Raw genomic sequence first — 12,641 nt, 5'->3', positions numbered from 1 at the left:
AAGAGTTTGGTCCTTCTAAGAATTAAGAGCCGATCCGATCCGATCCGGTGACGGTTTGGCTCCTCGCCAGTCGCTTTGCATCGTGCTGCTCTTGCTATCTTTTCTCACGCTTATTAAAGTTAAAACTGGTTGACCTGCAGTGGAATACACGCGCAGGATTTTCTCTTCTTTGTATTCGGAAGGGCTAGCACCGCAGCGGCGTGGGACGTGGACCCCTGAGAAACTCGTGCCAGTTGGGTGAAGGTTAGCATTTGCGCAGCCTTTCCTGCAGTCTGTGCTTTGTGCAGGCGGATGCAAGAGGCGCTTAGACTGGAATCTCCTCTGGGGAGGGGAGTGACAAGCAGCCTCTAGGGTGTCCCGCCCTCCTCTCCCCCCCCACCGCCCGCTCACCGGTCCGCCTGCCCTTATAAAGAAAGGACTTTAAAGGATCTACCTAGGGCTAGGATCTAGCCCTAGTCTGACTGTTGGGACTCAAAACAGCCCAGACCCATCTCTTAATTCTCCAGTCTCAGATTCCCGAGTGTAAGTGCTGGAATCCCAGTCTTCTGCCACACCACAGCTTCGGTTTTCTGGGTCTATTCTGTGCCAGGGAGGTGGTGGCAGAGTAGCTAAGGAGACTTGTGGAGAGAGGGAGTGGGCAAGCTTTCTCTTTCCTTGACTGCAGCTGGCTAGGGTAAGGAAGGAGGTGAGGGAGAGCCAGGAGCGGCGGTGACTGCTCACTCCTGTTCTGTAGTTTCCGCCTCCCGAAAGCCCTTCCCAGGAGGTCGTGTAGCGCGCTCACAAACAAGATCTTCCGCAGCGTCTTGGAGACGTCAGCGGTCCGTTTCGTGGGTGAAGATGGAAAGTCTGCTACCGAAGGAACCTTTGCTGGCAGTGCGGAGGGCGGGGCGGGGCAGAGGGCGGCGGCGCCCGCGGGACACGGTCGTGTCGTGCCAGGGAGCTCCCTGTTGGGTGGCGAGGGGGGTGGGGCAAGGGCAGAGTGCAGAATAAGGGACCCGGGGGCCCGGCGCCCGAAAGCCACTGGCTACCCGCATAGCCCGCAGCCCACGCCGTGGTGCAGGGAGCCTGCAGGAATCCTCGCTGCCCGAGGGCCTCGGTGAGTCACCGCGGGGTTGTCGCAATCGCTACCCGGAGGAAATCATGCCCGGGGTGGGGCGCGTTCCTGGCTGCCTTCGTGCGCTCTGACTGCACTAGGGTGTCCCCTAGGTCACCCAGCTGGGTCTTCTCGCCAGAGACAACTCCGGTCTGCGCCTGCTGGCGTGGCTACAGCTCGGCTGGGCCTCCAGTAGAGAGTGAGCTTGTGGGGGCGACGGGGACCCAAGAGGGAGAAGCAAGGAGATCGCAGTAGTTCTGAGAGTTCTCGCCTCCCCTTTCCTCCTCGCTTCGCAGAGGGAAGGGAGCGAGGCGGGCGGCGCAGACTCCCCGGAGCCCGGCTCCGGGCTGGACGCTGTGTTTTCCGAGCTGCGGCTGGACTGCCTGGGAGTCCGACACCTAGCGCGCTCGGCTTTCCTGGGGACCTTTCCCAGAGGGCGTGCCGAGACATGGAGGGCGCAGACCTGGCGGTGAAGCTCCTGTCCACCTGGCTGACGCTGGTGGGCGGCCTCATCCTTTTGCCCTCAGCCTTCGGATTATCCTTGGGCATCTCGGAGCTCTACATGAAGATCCTGGTGAAAACCTTGGAGGTGAGTGTAATGGAAGGATGTGGAACCCTGGCTGCTCTGAGGACTTAGGGAGCTTGGAGTGGCAGGGATGAGCTTAGAACTGGGAAAACAATTTGGGCAAGGGGTCAGGGGCGGGGGTTGGGGACGGGAGACCCGAGAGAACATTTCAGCTTCTGGTCTGCTGTAGCTAGAAAGACAGCCTCTCTATTTGCCGGCAGAGCCAGGCTGATCTCAGCCTAGAACAGTAAGTCCACCTCACAAGAATCCCTCTACCTGGGTTTCGTCTTCACTACTATTTTTTACTTACTAGAATAAGTCTATGACAGCCGTTTGCTGTATCAGCAGGTTTATTACCCACTATGCCTCGCGGGCTGTCACTTCACTCTGAGTTTTTACAGCCCTAGTTTCAGAGGTCCATTTGTGACTCCGGAGGCATCCTGTTCCACTTGGTGCCCAAGATAAGAAACCAATGACCAGGTGGCAGAGAAGAATCTGATTTTATTTTAGTCACAGGGAATTTTATCTAGTTAAGTGCACTGGAGTACCATCACAAAGGTTTCTTATTGGCCTCAGCTTGATCCGGAGTTTGTTTGCAGAGTCCATGGGCGAAGGCTTTAGATCCAACTGAGAGGGGACTTCAGCTTAAGCGTATGCAGGTCTTTAGTAAAATTTAGAAGGCTTCCAGGTCAGGTGGCAAGTGGTGTGAGAATCAGAGTTCAAAGGTTTGCTTTAATTAAACGTGACAAACAGTGGTCCCAATGCAGAGGACCTGTAGGTTGCACAGGTTTGTATAGATTTGGTACCTAAATCTTATCCCTGTTTCTCAGTGTCTGATCTAGCAAGGTCATCCAATCTCTGTACCTTACTGTATTCGTCCTCAACACTCAACATAGGAGTAACAATGCCTATTTGCATATAGATTTTGTTTAGGTTTTGAGACAGGATCTCGGAGCCCTAGCTGGCTATGATGTTATTGACCATCCACCTCCTGAGTTCTGGTGTTTTAGAGTGGGTGGGACCGTCAGACTTAGCTTTCAACACAGGTTTTAGGAGTGAAAACACATCAGTGCATTGAGCCCATAGAAGGGCGCTCATGTGTGGTGGATGCTCTGAGACTTTCAATTAAATGAATAGTACGATTGCTCAGAGTCTGCCGCCTTCGGTTTCTCCAGCTTCTCTTTCACCATCTGCAGCTGGGCATCTGGGCATTCTTCTTCTTCTTCTTCTTCTTCTTCTTCTTCTTCTTCTTCTTCTTCTTCTTCTTCTTCTTCTTCTTCTTCGGTTTTTTGGATTTAGTTTTTTTTTTTTTTTCTTCTTTGAGACAGGGTTTCTCTGTGTAGCCCTGGCTGTCCTAGAACTCACTCTGTAGACCAGGCTGGGCTTGAACTCAGAGATCCTCCTGCCTCTGCCTCCCAAGTGCTGGGATTACAGGCATGCGCCACCACCGCCTGGCTTTTTTTTTTTTTTTTTTTTCTGTCCCCTCTTAGCACAGGAGTGAGTGGCTCCTAGATGCAGAACTCTACCCCTGCTGCTTGCTGTCGCTCTCCGCTAGGTTCTTGCTAGACTCTCGCTTTGCTGGCCACCTCTTTGCTGAGTCCTCGAAACTGTGAGATTCTTTATCTCCAGTCTGCCCCACTCTTTTCCAAACGACATCTCACAAATTTGGCTCAGACTGGCCGTGAACTTTGGCCCTTGCTACCTCAGGCTCCCCAAGGCCTGAGTGGCGGGTGCCACTGTGCCAGCTGGCCCTCAAGGCTTTAAGGTTCGTATTCGTTGTTGTTGTTGTTGTTGCCATTACACAGTGTAGTCACACTATGCTGTGGATTTTAGTTTCTTCCCTAGGTTGGACGTTCCTCAGAATGCTAACCCCACATACAGCAGATGGCCCTCCTCAGCCCTCCCTCCTGAAATGACTGAGCAGGTTTCCTGGGCAGCAGTGTCCTTTGGATACCCAGATAAGGGGAATCACAGGCGCACACTGGCTTCCAGGTGCTTATTACTGCCTCTGGCTTTAATCTCCAAAGGAGGGCGTCACCACCCAGCTGTTCTCAGCTGTCAGATTACTGTGTTTGATGAGATGATTACGGGTCCAGGTTCTGACTTTTGAGTTTGTTTGTCAGGGCCCTAAGAGTTTTCCATCCAGGGCAGAAAGCAACTTCAGAGAGGTTCTCTATTTCTTTCCACATGTGCACTGAGTTTAAACCCAAGTAACACACACGACACCCTCATACCACACCTTGCCACAACAATCACACCATAACCCCCCACCACAGGCCAAACACACACACACACACACACCCCACAACCTGCCACCACATGCCAAACCACAATACACACATACATATACACCACCACACTCACACCACAATCTGCCAACACATGCCAAACACACACACACATACATACATACATACATACATATACACCATTGTCCATTGTGTTTACTTTTAAAATTTTTATTGTTAGCAGGTGGTGTTTTAAATGACTATACTCAAATTCTGAAGGTTGACTTTGGTTTGGGTGCCTGTTGAATAGCTCACTGTGGTGCTTCTTAGACTGCCTGGTGGCTCACTGACACCATCACAAGTGTAATCCTAGCACACCAGGGAAGCTGAGACAGGAGGACTGCTTCCAACTTGAGCATGTCCTAGGCTATAGAGTGAGACCTTGTCTTCCTCTCTCTTTTGGTTTTTTTTGAGACAGGGTTTCTCTGTGTAGCCCTGGCTGTCCTGGAACTCACTCTGTAGACCAGGCTGGCCTCGAACTCAGAAATCCACCTGCCTCTGCTTCCCAAATGCTGGGATTAAAAGTCGTGTGCCACCACTGCCCAGCAAGACCTCGTCTTAAAAAAAAAATTATAAAGCTTGTGAAGGGCCGGAGAGATGGCTCAGTGGTTAAGAGCACTGGCTGCTCTTCCAGAGGACCTGAGTTCAATTCCCAGGAACCACATGGTGGCTCACAACCATCTGTGATGGGATCCGATGTCCTCTTCTGGTGTGTCTCAAGACAGCTACAATATCTAAATCTATATATCTTAAAAATCTTGTAAGCCATCTTGATGACTCATAAGAATTCATAAAAATTGTCACTGTTGGGGCTGGAGAGATGGGCCAGTGGCAAAGGACATTGGCTGCTCTCCCAGAGGACCTGGGTTCCATTCCCAGCACCCATGTGTCTGCCACTCCAGTTTACGGGGATTCCAGTGCTCTCTTCTGGTCTCCTCAGGCACTGTACCTATGTGGCAAACAGACGGACATGCAGGCATAAGTAAATAAACTTAAAACAATTAAAATGAAAGTATTATTATTATTATTGTTATTATTATTATTTGGAAAATTATTTGTTATGTATTCTATTTAATAACATGGATTTTATGTTGATACATATAGATATATATGCCATCAAAGTAGAAAGGAGTATCTGGGGAAGGGAAGGAACTAGTAGTGGGGGGGGATGGGGAGGGGCAGGCATGTGGTAATGATGGTCAAAGTGCATGATACATGTGGAGGAAAATAGCCTTGTGAAAACCATCGCTGTACAATGAATAAATGCTGACAAGTTTTAAGTAAGTTATTAACAGGCAAGAACAGAACAAATTCTTCTGATCTGCTAAAGCATATATGCTAAACCCTTTAAACACCTACATGGAGTTAGAGATATTTCTAGTTCCTTTTGTCTGACATAGTGATCACGCCTATAATCTCAGCACCTAAAAGGCCAAAACAAGGCCAGGTTGAGCTACAGAGTAAGTTCCAATTTCAACGTGGGGAAAGAAATCAGGAGACTGGTGAAATGGCAGTTGTCACCAAACCTGATAGCCTGAGTTTCACCCCTGGCACCCACATGGGGGCCGTGGTGGGTGCTGAGAAGGGGAAGACACGATTTACCATGGCAAGTTGTCTGCTGACCTCCACACGCCTGGTGAAGTGTAGATTAAGTGGGGCAAAATCTTGTTGTGTGATATTACGACAGTGACAAGTAGCATCCAGTTCACTTTAAGGATTCCTAATTTGAAACATTGTTACTTTCATTTATCGTGTGTGTCTTTGCATATGTGCTTGCACAGTTATTTTTTTGAGCATCTACTACATGCTGCCTTCTCTGTTGCTGGGTGTCCCTCCATGTGAATACATGTCTACATGGCTCTGGTATGACGAACTATTTGAAGACAATGCTTAGAGTATTGGATAGAGTAAGTTCTGGGAGTCTTTAAATCGGTAATTTCTAAGGAGTAGATAAGAACCTGCTCAGTAGTAGGTATGCCAGAGACTAGTTAGTCTTAGGGGGATAATTTGTTTGGGATACAAACTGAAAAGTAAACCTTCAGACTGAGGATGTATATGATAAATGTGTGTGTTAGAATCTCTAGCTTGTGTGTGTGTGTGTGTGTGTGTGTGTGTGTGTCTGTGTGTGCGTGCTCATGGTTTTCATGTTTATCCAACAGGAGCAGAGATAGGTTAAATACTGTAAGGTGCCCTCTGCTTTCAACCCTCCAAGTTGCAAGGTTCCAGATTGAGTTGAGAGGAGGGAGGGGGAGGGATTGCTTTCCTAAGATCTGAGGTTTAGGATTAGAAAGCAACAAGGAACAGAAGGAGAATATCAAATTACTGACAGGAAAAAGGTGAGAGGGCTGTGGACACAGCTCAGCAGAATTCCAGTGGGGCCCAGCCCTGGGTTCTTTTACCAACCCTGGAAGAAAAGGATTTGTGAGATGCGAATTGTTTCTGATAATGTGGGCACTGCAAGGATTAACTCCCTCCCTCCTCTCTGGTGTTTCTGGCTCTGCGGGCCCTGGGTGGTCACTTCATCACAGCCTTGGGTTCTGTGTGTGTCATAGACTGGGGTGTGGTCTATTGGATCATTCTGAGGCTTGCATTAGGACAGAAAATGAAGGCGCTTGACACACAGCTGGTGCTGAGGTTTGGTAGTTTAAGTTGGGACCAAGATTTACCTTGTTCACTTCATCGGGCGAGCGCACACTCAGCGGATTCTCTCCTCTCTTTACTCTCTTCCATCCACCAAAGAGTTCTCCATCTTTTGAAAGAGACATGCCCATAATTCCCAGGAGGCTCTTTCCAAGTGTGTCTAACTCTCTGATGGAAATAGAGTCAGTGTGCTAGAAGGCCCGGGCTGTTTATAATGAGCAATGACTATAAAGAAAAGCTGGCTTTTCATTTAGCCTAATTCCCCAGGGGCCGCCATTATTATTGATTTAGAGTTAGTAGCACGCAGCTGTCGCAAGTAGAATCGGGCTTTCTTTTCTTTTCTTTTCTTTTCTCTTTTCTCTTCTTTTCTCTTCTTTTGTCTTCTTTTGTCTTCTTTTCTCTTTTCTCTTCTTTTGTCTTCTTTTGTCTTCTTTTGTCTTTTCTCTTTTCTCTTCTGTTCTCTTCTCTTCTCTTTTTCTTTTCTCTTCTCTTCTCTTTTCTTTTTCTTTTTCTTTTCCTTCTCCTTTTTCTTTTCTTTTCCTTTTTTCCTTTCCTTTTCTTTTTCTTTTCTTTTTCTTTTTCTTTTTCTTTTTCTTTTCCTTTTCCTTTTTCTTTTCCTTTTCCTTTTCCTTTTCTTTTCTTTTTCTTTTCCTTTTCCTTTTCCTTTTCCTCCTTCTTCTTTTTCTTTTTCTTTTTCTTTTTCTTTCTTTTTCTTTTTCTTTTTCTTTTTCTTTTTCTTGCCCTGGCTGTCCTGGAACTCACTCTGTAGACCAGGCTGGCCCCGAACTCAAAAAATCCACCTGCCTCTGCCTCCCAGAGTACTGGGTTACAGGCGTGTGCCACCACGCCCGGCCGAATTGGGTTTTCAGTTTGAATCTGGGGCCAGGATTTTCAGTCTGTCAAAGTGATACACTCTGCTAAGATGCTCTCATTTGGCTACAGATAATCCTTGTCATTTGAATTTTTAGCTGATTTTATTCATTTTTCTGTTATCTCTTTCCCTGTCTTTAGTCAGTCCTTGAGTCTTTATGGCATAAAATTTAGAAGTTATAATTGTCTAGGGTGGAAACCTTATAATTTAAAATCAGACTTGAGGGCTGGAGATGTAACCCAGTTGGTACAATGTTCTCTAGGACTTTGGGTTTGGTTCCCAACGAACAGGTTATGAATTGGAGAGGGAGTAGTGGGGACATGGAAAGTGGGAAATGATAGGGGTAAAAATAATATTAAAATGGTAATGTATGAAATTATCCAAAAAAAAAAAAAAGGAAAAAAAGAAAAATGTAAAACCTTACATCTACGTAACCTGGAAACCACGAGCTCTTCGCTGCTCTGAATGTGGCTTGAGACAGACTTTAGCTCGTTTGCTCCTTTCAGGCTTTGGAAAGCAAGTGTGGAGAAGTGTGGCAGGTCTGTGCTTTTTAGCTCCCCCTGGGGCTCGATGCCAGGTATGGGTGTAGCAATGGCATCGGTTGTTTAAGCTGCTTCTGCTCTTCAGGGTCCTTTTGTCTGCAGAGTCTTGAGGCAGAAGCATTCGGAGATCATCCTAAGGAGACGCAGAGGCCCTAGAAGAACTACACTGTCTCTGTTCTGGGGTCACCCACGGGGGTGGAGAAGGTGCATGGCCACAGACAAATATCGACCTGTTGGGCGATGCACTGATGGTCCGGGAAACTGTTTCTTCTTGGTACCTAAGCCAAGTGTGAGGTGTGTGGAGGAAGGAATGATCTCTCAGAAATACTTTGTATCCCACCATCTGGTGGGCACCCACACTTCCTCTCCTTTAATGCCTCCCGAACCTCATGCTCCACATCCCTACACTGGGCTTGAATCTTAAGAACTTGCACAAGCCAGGCTCTACCGCGTGAGCTGTCTCCCCAGTCCTCAGCTTACTTTGTATTTTGAGATATGGTCTCAGTACATTGTACAGGCTGGCCTTTGGATCACTACAGTTAGTGATTACAGTTAGTGCAGAGAGGCCTTGAATTATGACCCTCCTGCTGCTGCCTCCCAAGCAGCTGGACTTACCTGCGTCATGGGCCTTGCCTGGCTCCCTAATCTTTACTGTCACCTTTGGTATTGACCCTCCTTAGAGAGGTGATGAAGTAGATTCCCCGAGAACTTAAAGTCTCAGCTGGAAGTAGGAAGGCAAATTCTCCAACACTAGGCTGGCTGCAATGCTCCTCTGCTCTGAGTGCTCAATAAGCACTGGAAAGCAGGTGTCCACGCAGAGTCCCAAGCAGGTATCTATACAGAGTCCCAAGCAAGGTGTCTATACAGAGTCCCAAGCAGGTATCTATACAGAGTCCCAAGCAGGTATCTATACACAGTCCCAAGCAAGGTGTCTATACACAGTCCCAAGCAAGGTGTCTATACACAGTCCCAAGCAAGGTGTCTGTCTATACACAGTCCCAAGCAGGTGTCCACACAGAGTCCCAAGCAGGTATCTATACACAGTCCCAAGCAAGGTGTCTATACAGAGTCCCAAGCAGGTGTCTATATACAGTCTCAAGCAGGTGTCTATACACAGTCCCAAGCAGGTATCTATACACAGTCCCAAGCAAGGTGTCTATACAGAGTCCCAAGCAGGTGTCTATATACAGTCTCAAGCAGGTGTCTATACACAGTCCCAAGCAGGTGTGTCTACACAGAGTCCCAAGCAGGTGTCTACACAGAGTCCCATGCTGTTTTCTACTACAGATTGCCACTGGTATTGAAGCTTCTTCAACCCTGAGACTTGCTTATCTTGAGCAGTCTTTGTGGGCCAGACCCTGGGCACTCTAAAATGGGGAAATCTCATGCATTTTCAAATGTTCTTTGTGATCGGTCTTGCTGTTTGAGGGATGTGATTTCTATTTGAAGAATGTCACTGTGTATGACAAAATATCACAGGCCGAGCAGGCTAAAGAGCAGAGACTTGCTTTTTCAAGTTCTGGAGTTTGGAAATCTCAGGCCAGGGAGTCCGTGGATCTGGTTTCGATTCTCACTGTGTCGTCACAATCTTCACACACGTCCCTGATAATTTCTTTCTTTTTCTTTCTTGTGTGCACACACTTGTGTGCACACACATCCTTGTGTGTGAATGTGGGTACCTTTGTGACATGCATGTAGAGGACAGTCTTGGATGTCAGTCCATTTCTTATGTTTGAAACCGTGGCTTTTCTGATGTATGCGTGAAGGTGGCCAGCCAGTGAACCTCTGTGGATTCTCCTGTTTCTGCATCCCATCTGTCCTATAGGAGAGCTGGGATTACAGATGTTACAACACATCTGGCTTTGTGTGGGTTCTTGGGATTTGAAATCAGACCTTGCCATGCTTGCACAGCAAATGCTTTTACCCACTGAACCATCCTCCCAGCACCATTCTTTGGTATTTCTTTGAGTGTCCACGTTTCTTAGAAGACCACTTATCAGATACGATTAGGGCTCACTTTAAATGCCTCATTTTAAAAGATCTTACCTCCAGATATAAATTTTCCATTCTCAACATGTGAATTCTGGAGCACATGTACATACCAAACTCTTACTTGCTCAAACTGTTGATGTCTTCCGTCAAGTGTACGGAATGATTGTTTTAGTCTAAGTTGCCTTTGTATGAACTATGAGATTAGTGGTGAGTTCTAAGGATAATAATGATTGACTGTTTAGCACAAATTTATTTTATTCCATCTCTGGTTTCCTTACACATGATAACAGGTGCAGAGCTTTAGGGGAAAACTATGGAAACTAACCTTTGCCTCAGCTGAGAAAAGATGGCGGTTCAACACCTCCTCCCTCGAGCAAGAGTAGAGAGGATGCAGCCAGATGAAGAGTGAGTCTCCTGTCAGAGACGGCTGCTGCAGGACAGGACTCCATTCTTAGGTGCTCTAAGTTAGGTGCAGGCCCCTGCTTGGTTTGACTCTTGCATACATTCCTGATGGAGTCACTCCCTGACCTTGATGGTGTAATATAGACTATTTGTCTCTCTGTCCATTGTTCTCTTATTTATTTGAAAAAATAAAGTGTTCGGTTTCTCTGTTAAACACACACATCTGAGCCTTTCAGGTCTTTTTTTGTAGATTAATAAATGTGCCTTTTTGTCCCTTCCTGGTGCTTATGTCTAATTATATCTAATTATAAATATCACAGTGCATTTATCTCTTATTTTCCCTTCTCCCTTTCCTTTCAGATCAGTCAGTGTAGACATTAGTATCTAGGCCGGTTGGTGGTGACCGAGCACACCTTTACTCTCAGTGCCAGGGAGGCAGAAGTGGCTCAAGGCCAGTCCTGTAGTTCCAGGACAGTCAGAGTTACACAGAGAAACTATCTGGAAAAAAAAAAAAGACATTAATACCTGAATTGTGATCTTAGATGCCATTTTAATTGCTTTTAATGATAAATTCATATATGCATGTATTTGCATTCTTTATCATTTATATGTATGTATATATAACTATACCTACCAGTTCTATCATCTATGCTTATATTTATGTATATGTGAATGCATGTATTATCTATGTATCTATCATCTATCTTACCATCTATTATCTATTTATATCTATCTGCATGCATGTATGTATACTTGTATCTATCTATCATCTATCTGTCTATCTATCTATTATCCATTTGTCTATCATCTATGTGTTGCTAAGGATTGAACTCGGGGCCTTGAATGTGCTAGGCAAGCATCCTATCACCAAGCTGTATTTCCAACCCTTAATTGCTACATTTAGAACTCAACTTGACCAACTTAAAGGGGCAGGGTGCAATATCTATAGATTCTTTAATGCTGTGCTGAAAAATATTCCACTTGCACCTTTTAAGGCCTGATGTCAAATGGTAAACAATATTAGAAGTGCATAAGAAATGTGTGAAGAGTGTGGGCTGTAGCTCAGGTGACAGTGCTTGCCTTGAGTTCATGAAGCACTGGATTCAGTCACCAGGATTTCATAAACCAGGTGTTTGTAATCCTAGTAGTGTGGGGCTGGGAGGGTGGGGGAACCGTTGGGGGATGGGGTAGGAAGGTCTGGTGTCCAATGCTGAGGGTCTGGGGCAGTCAGCAGTCAGTGCTTGCCTGGAAGGCTGCAGGCTCTGAGTTCAGTTCCTGTTTTGTTTTGTTGTTTTAAAGTTCAAGGTTGGGGCTGGAGAGATGGCTCAGTGGTTAAGAGCACTGACTGCTCTTCTGAAGGTCCTGAGTTCAATTTCCAGCAACCACATGGTGGCTCACAACCATCTGTAGTGCGATCTGATGCCCTCTTCTAGTGTGTCTGAAGACAGCTACAGTGTACTTACATATAATAAATAAATAAATTAAATAAATTAAAGTTTAAGGTTATCCTTGGTACTTACAGTCGAGACCAGCCTTGGGCTGTAGTAGACCCTGCCTTAAAAGCAAGCAAACACCAAACTCTAAACCAAAAACCAAACAAATGCATGGGAAACCTATGAGGATTAATTTTTTTTTGACGTTTCTAGTGTGATGACTGGTATTCCTGTCACTGTGTGGCATGTGCCCCACACACCTTGTAATCACACCGGCACAGGACCCATCTGATAGGAACTTGGTGGATTCTGTGACTTTTGTGAAATAAATGAGATTGAGAGGTCATCAAAACAATCTTCAGCACAGAGGTCAGCATGCAGAAGAATGCCAATTGATCCATTCTTATCTCCAAGTACTAAGCTCAACTCCAAGTGGATCAAGGACCTCCACATAAAGCCAAACACACTGAGACTAATAGAAAAGAAACTGGGGAAGACCCTTGAGGACATGGGCACAGGGGGAAAGTTCCTGAACAGAACACCAATAGCTTATGCTCTAAGATCAATAATTGACAAATGGGACCTCATAAAATTACAAAGTTTTTGTAAGGCAAAGGCTACTGTCAAAAGGACAAAATGGCAACCAACAAATTGGGAAAAGATCTTCACCAACCCTATATCCGGCAGAGAGCTAATATCCAATATATAAAAAGAACTCAAGAAGGTAGACTCCAGAAAACCAAAGAACCCTATTAAAAAATGGGATACAGAGCTAAACAAAGACTTTTCACCTGAAGAACTTCTGGGTGGCTGAG

At 46.2% G+C, this 12,641-nt stretch overlaps 1 protein-coding gene and 1 non-coding gene across 2 annotated transcripts in view; both read left to right on the top strand.

Annotated features, from left to right (window-relative positions):
• The first annotated feature begins 975 nt into the window (after positions 1–975).
• Positions 976–12,641, top strand: part of Gpat3 (glycerol-3-phosphate acyltransferase 3) — a 55,755-nt gene continuing 44,089 nt past the window's right edge. Inside the window, exons 1-2 of the mRNA XM_052199365.1 lie at positions 976–1,096; positions 1,390–1,682. Coding sequence (XP_052055325.1) covers positions 1,542–1,682 — 141 coding nt within the window. The 5' untranslated portion in view covers positions 976–1,096; positions 1,390–1,541. The remainder of the gene's footprint in view (positions 1,097–1,389; positions 1,683–12,641) is intronic.
• On the top strand, positions 12,019–12,120 carry LOC127696938 (small nucleolar RNA U13). Its single transcript, XR_007980372.1, has one exon. It is a non-coding gene; the product is annotated as a small nucleolar RNA U13 (small nucleolar RNA).

The sequence above is a fragment of the Apodemus sylvaticus genome, chromosome 11 (genome assembly GCF_947179515.1).
Source record: "Apodemus sylvaticus chromosome 11, mApoSyl1.1, whole genome shotgun sequence".
NCBI lineage: Eukaryota > Metazoa > Chordata > Mammalia > Rodentia > Muridae > Apodemus > Apodemus sylvaticus.
The sequence above is the reverse complement of the archived record's forward strand: the minus strand, read 5'-3'. Positions and strand labels throughout refer to the sequence as shown.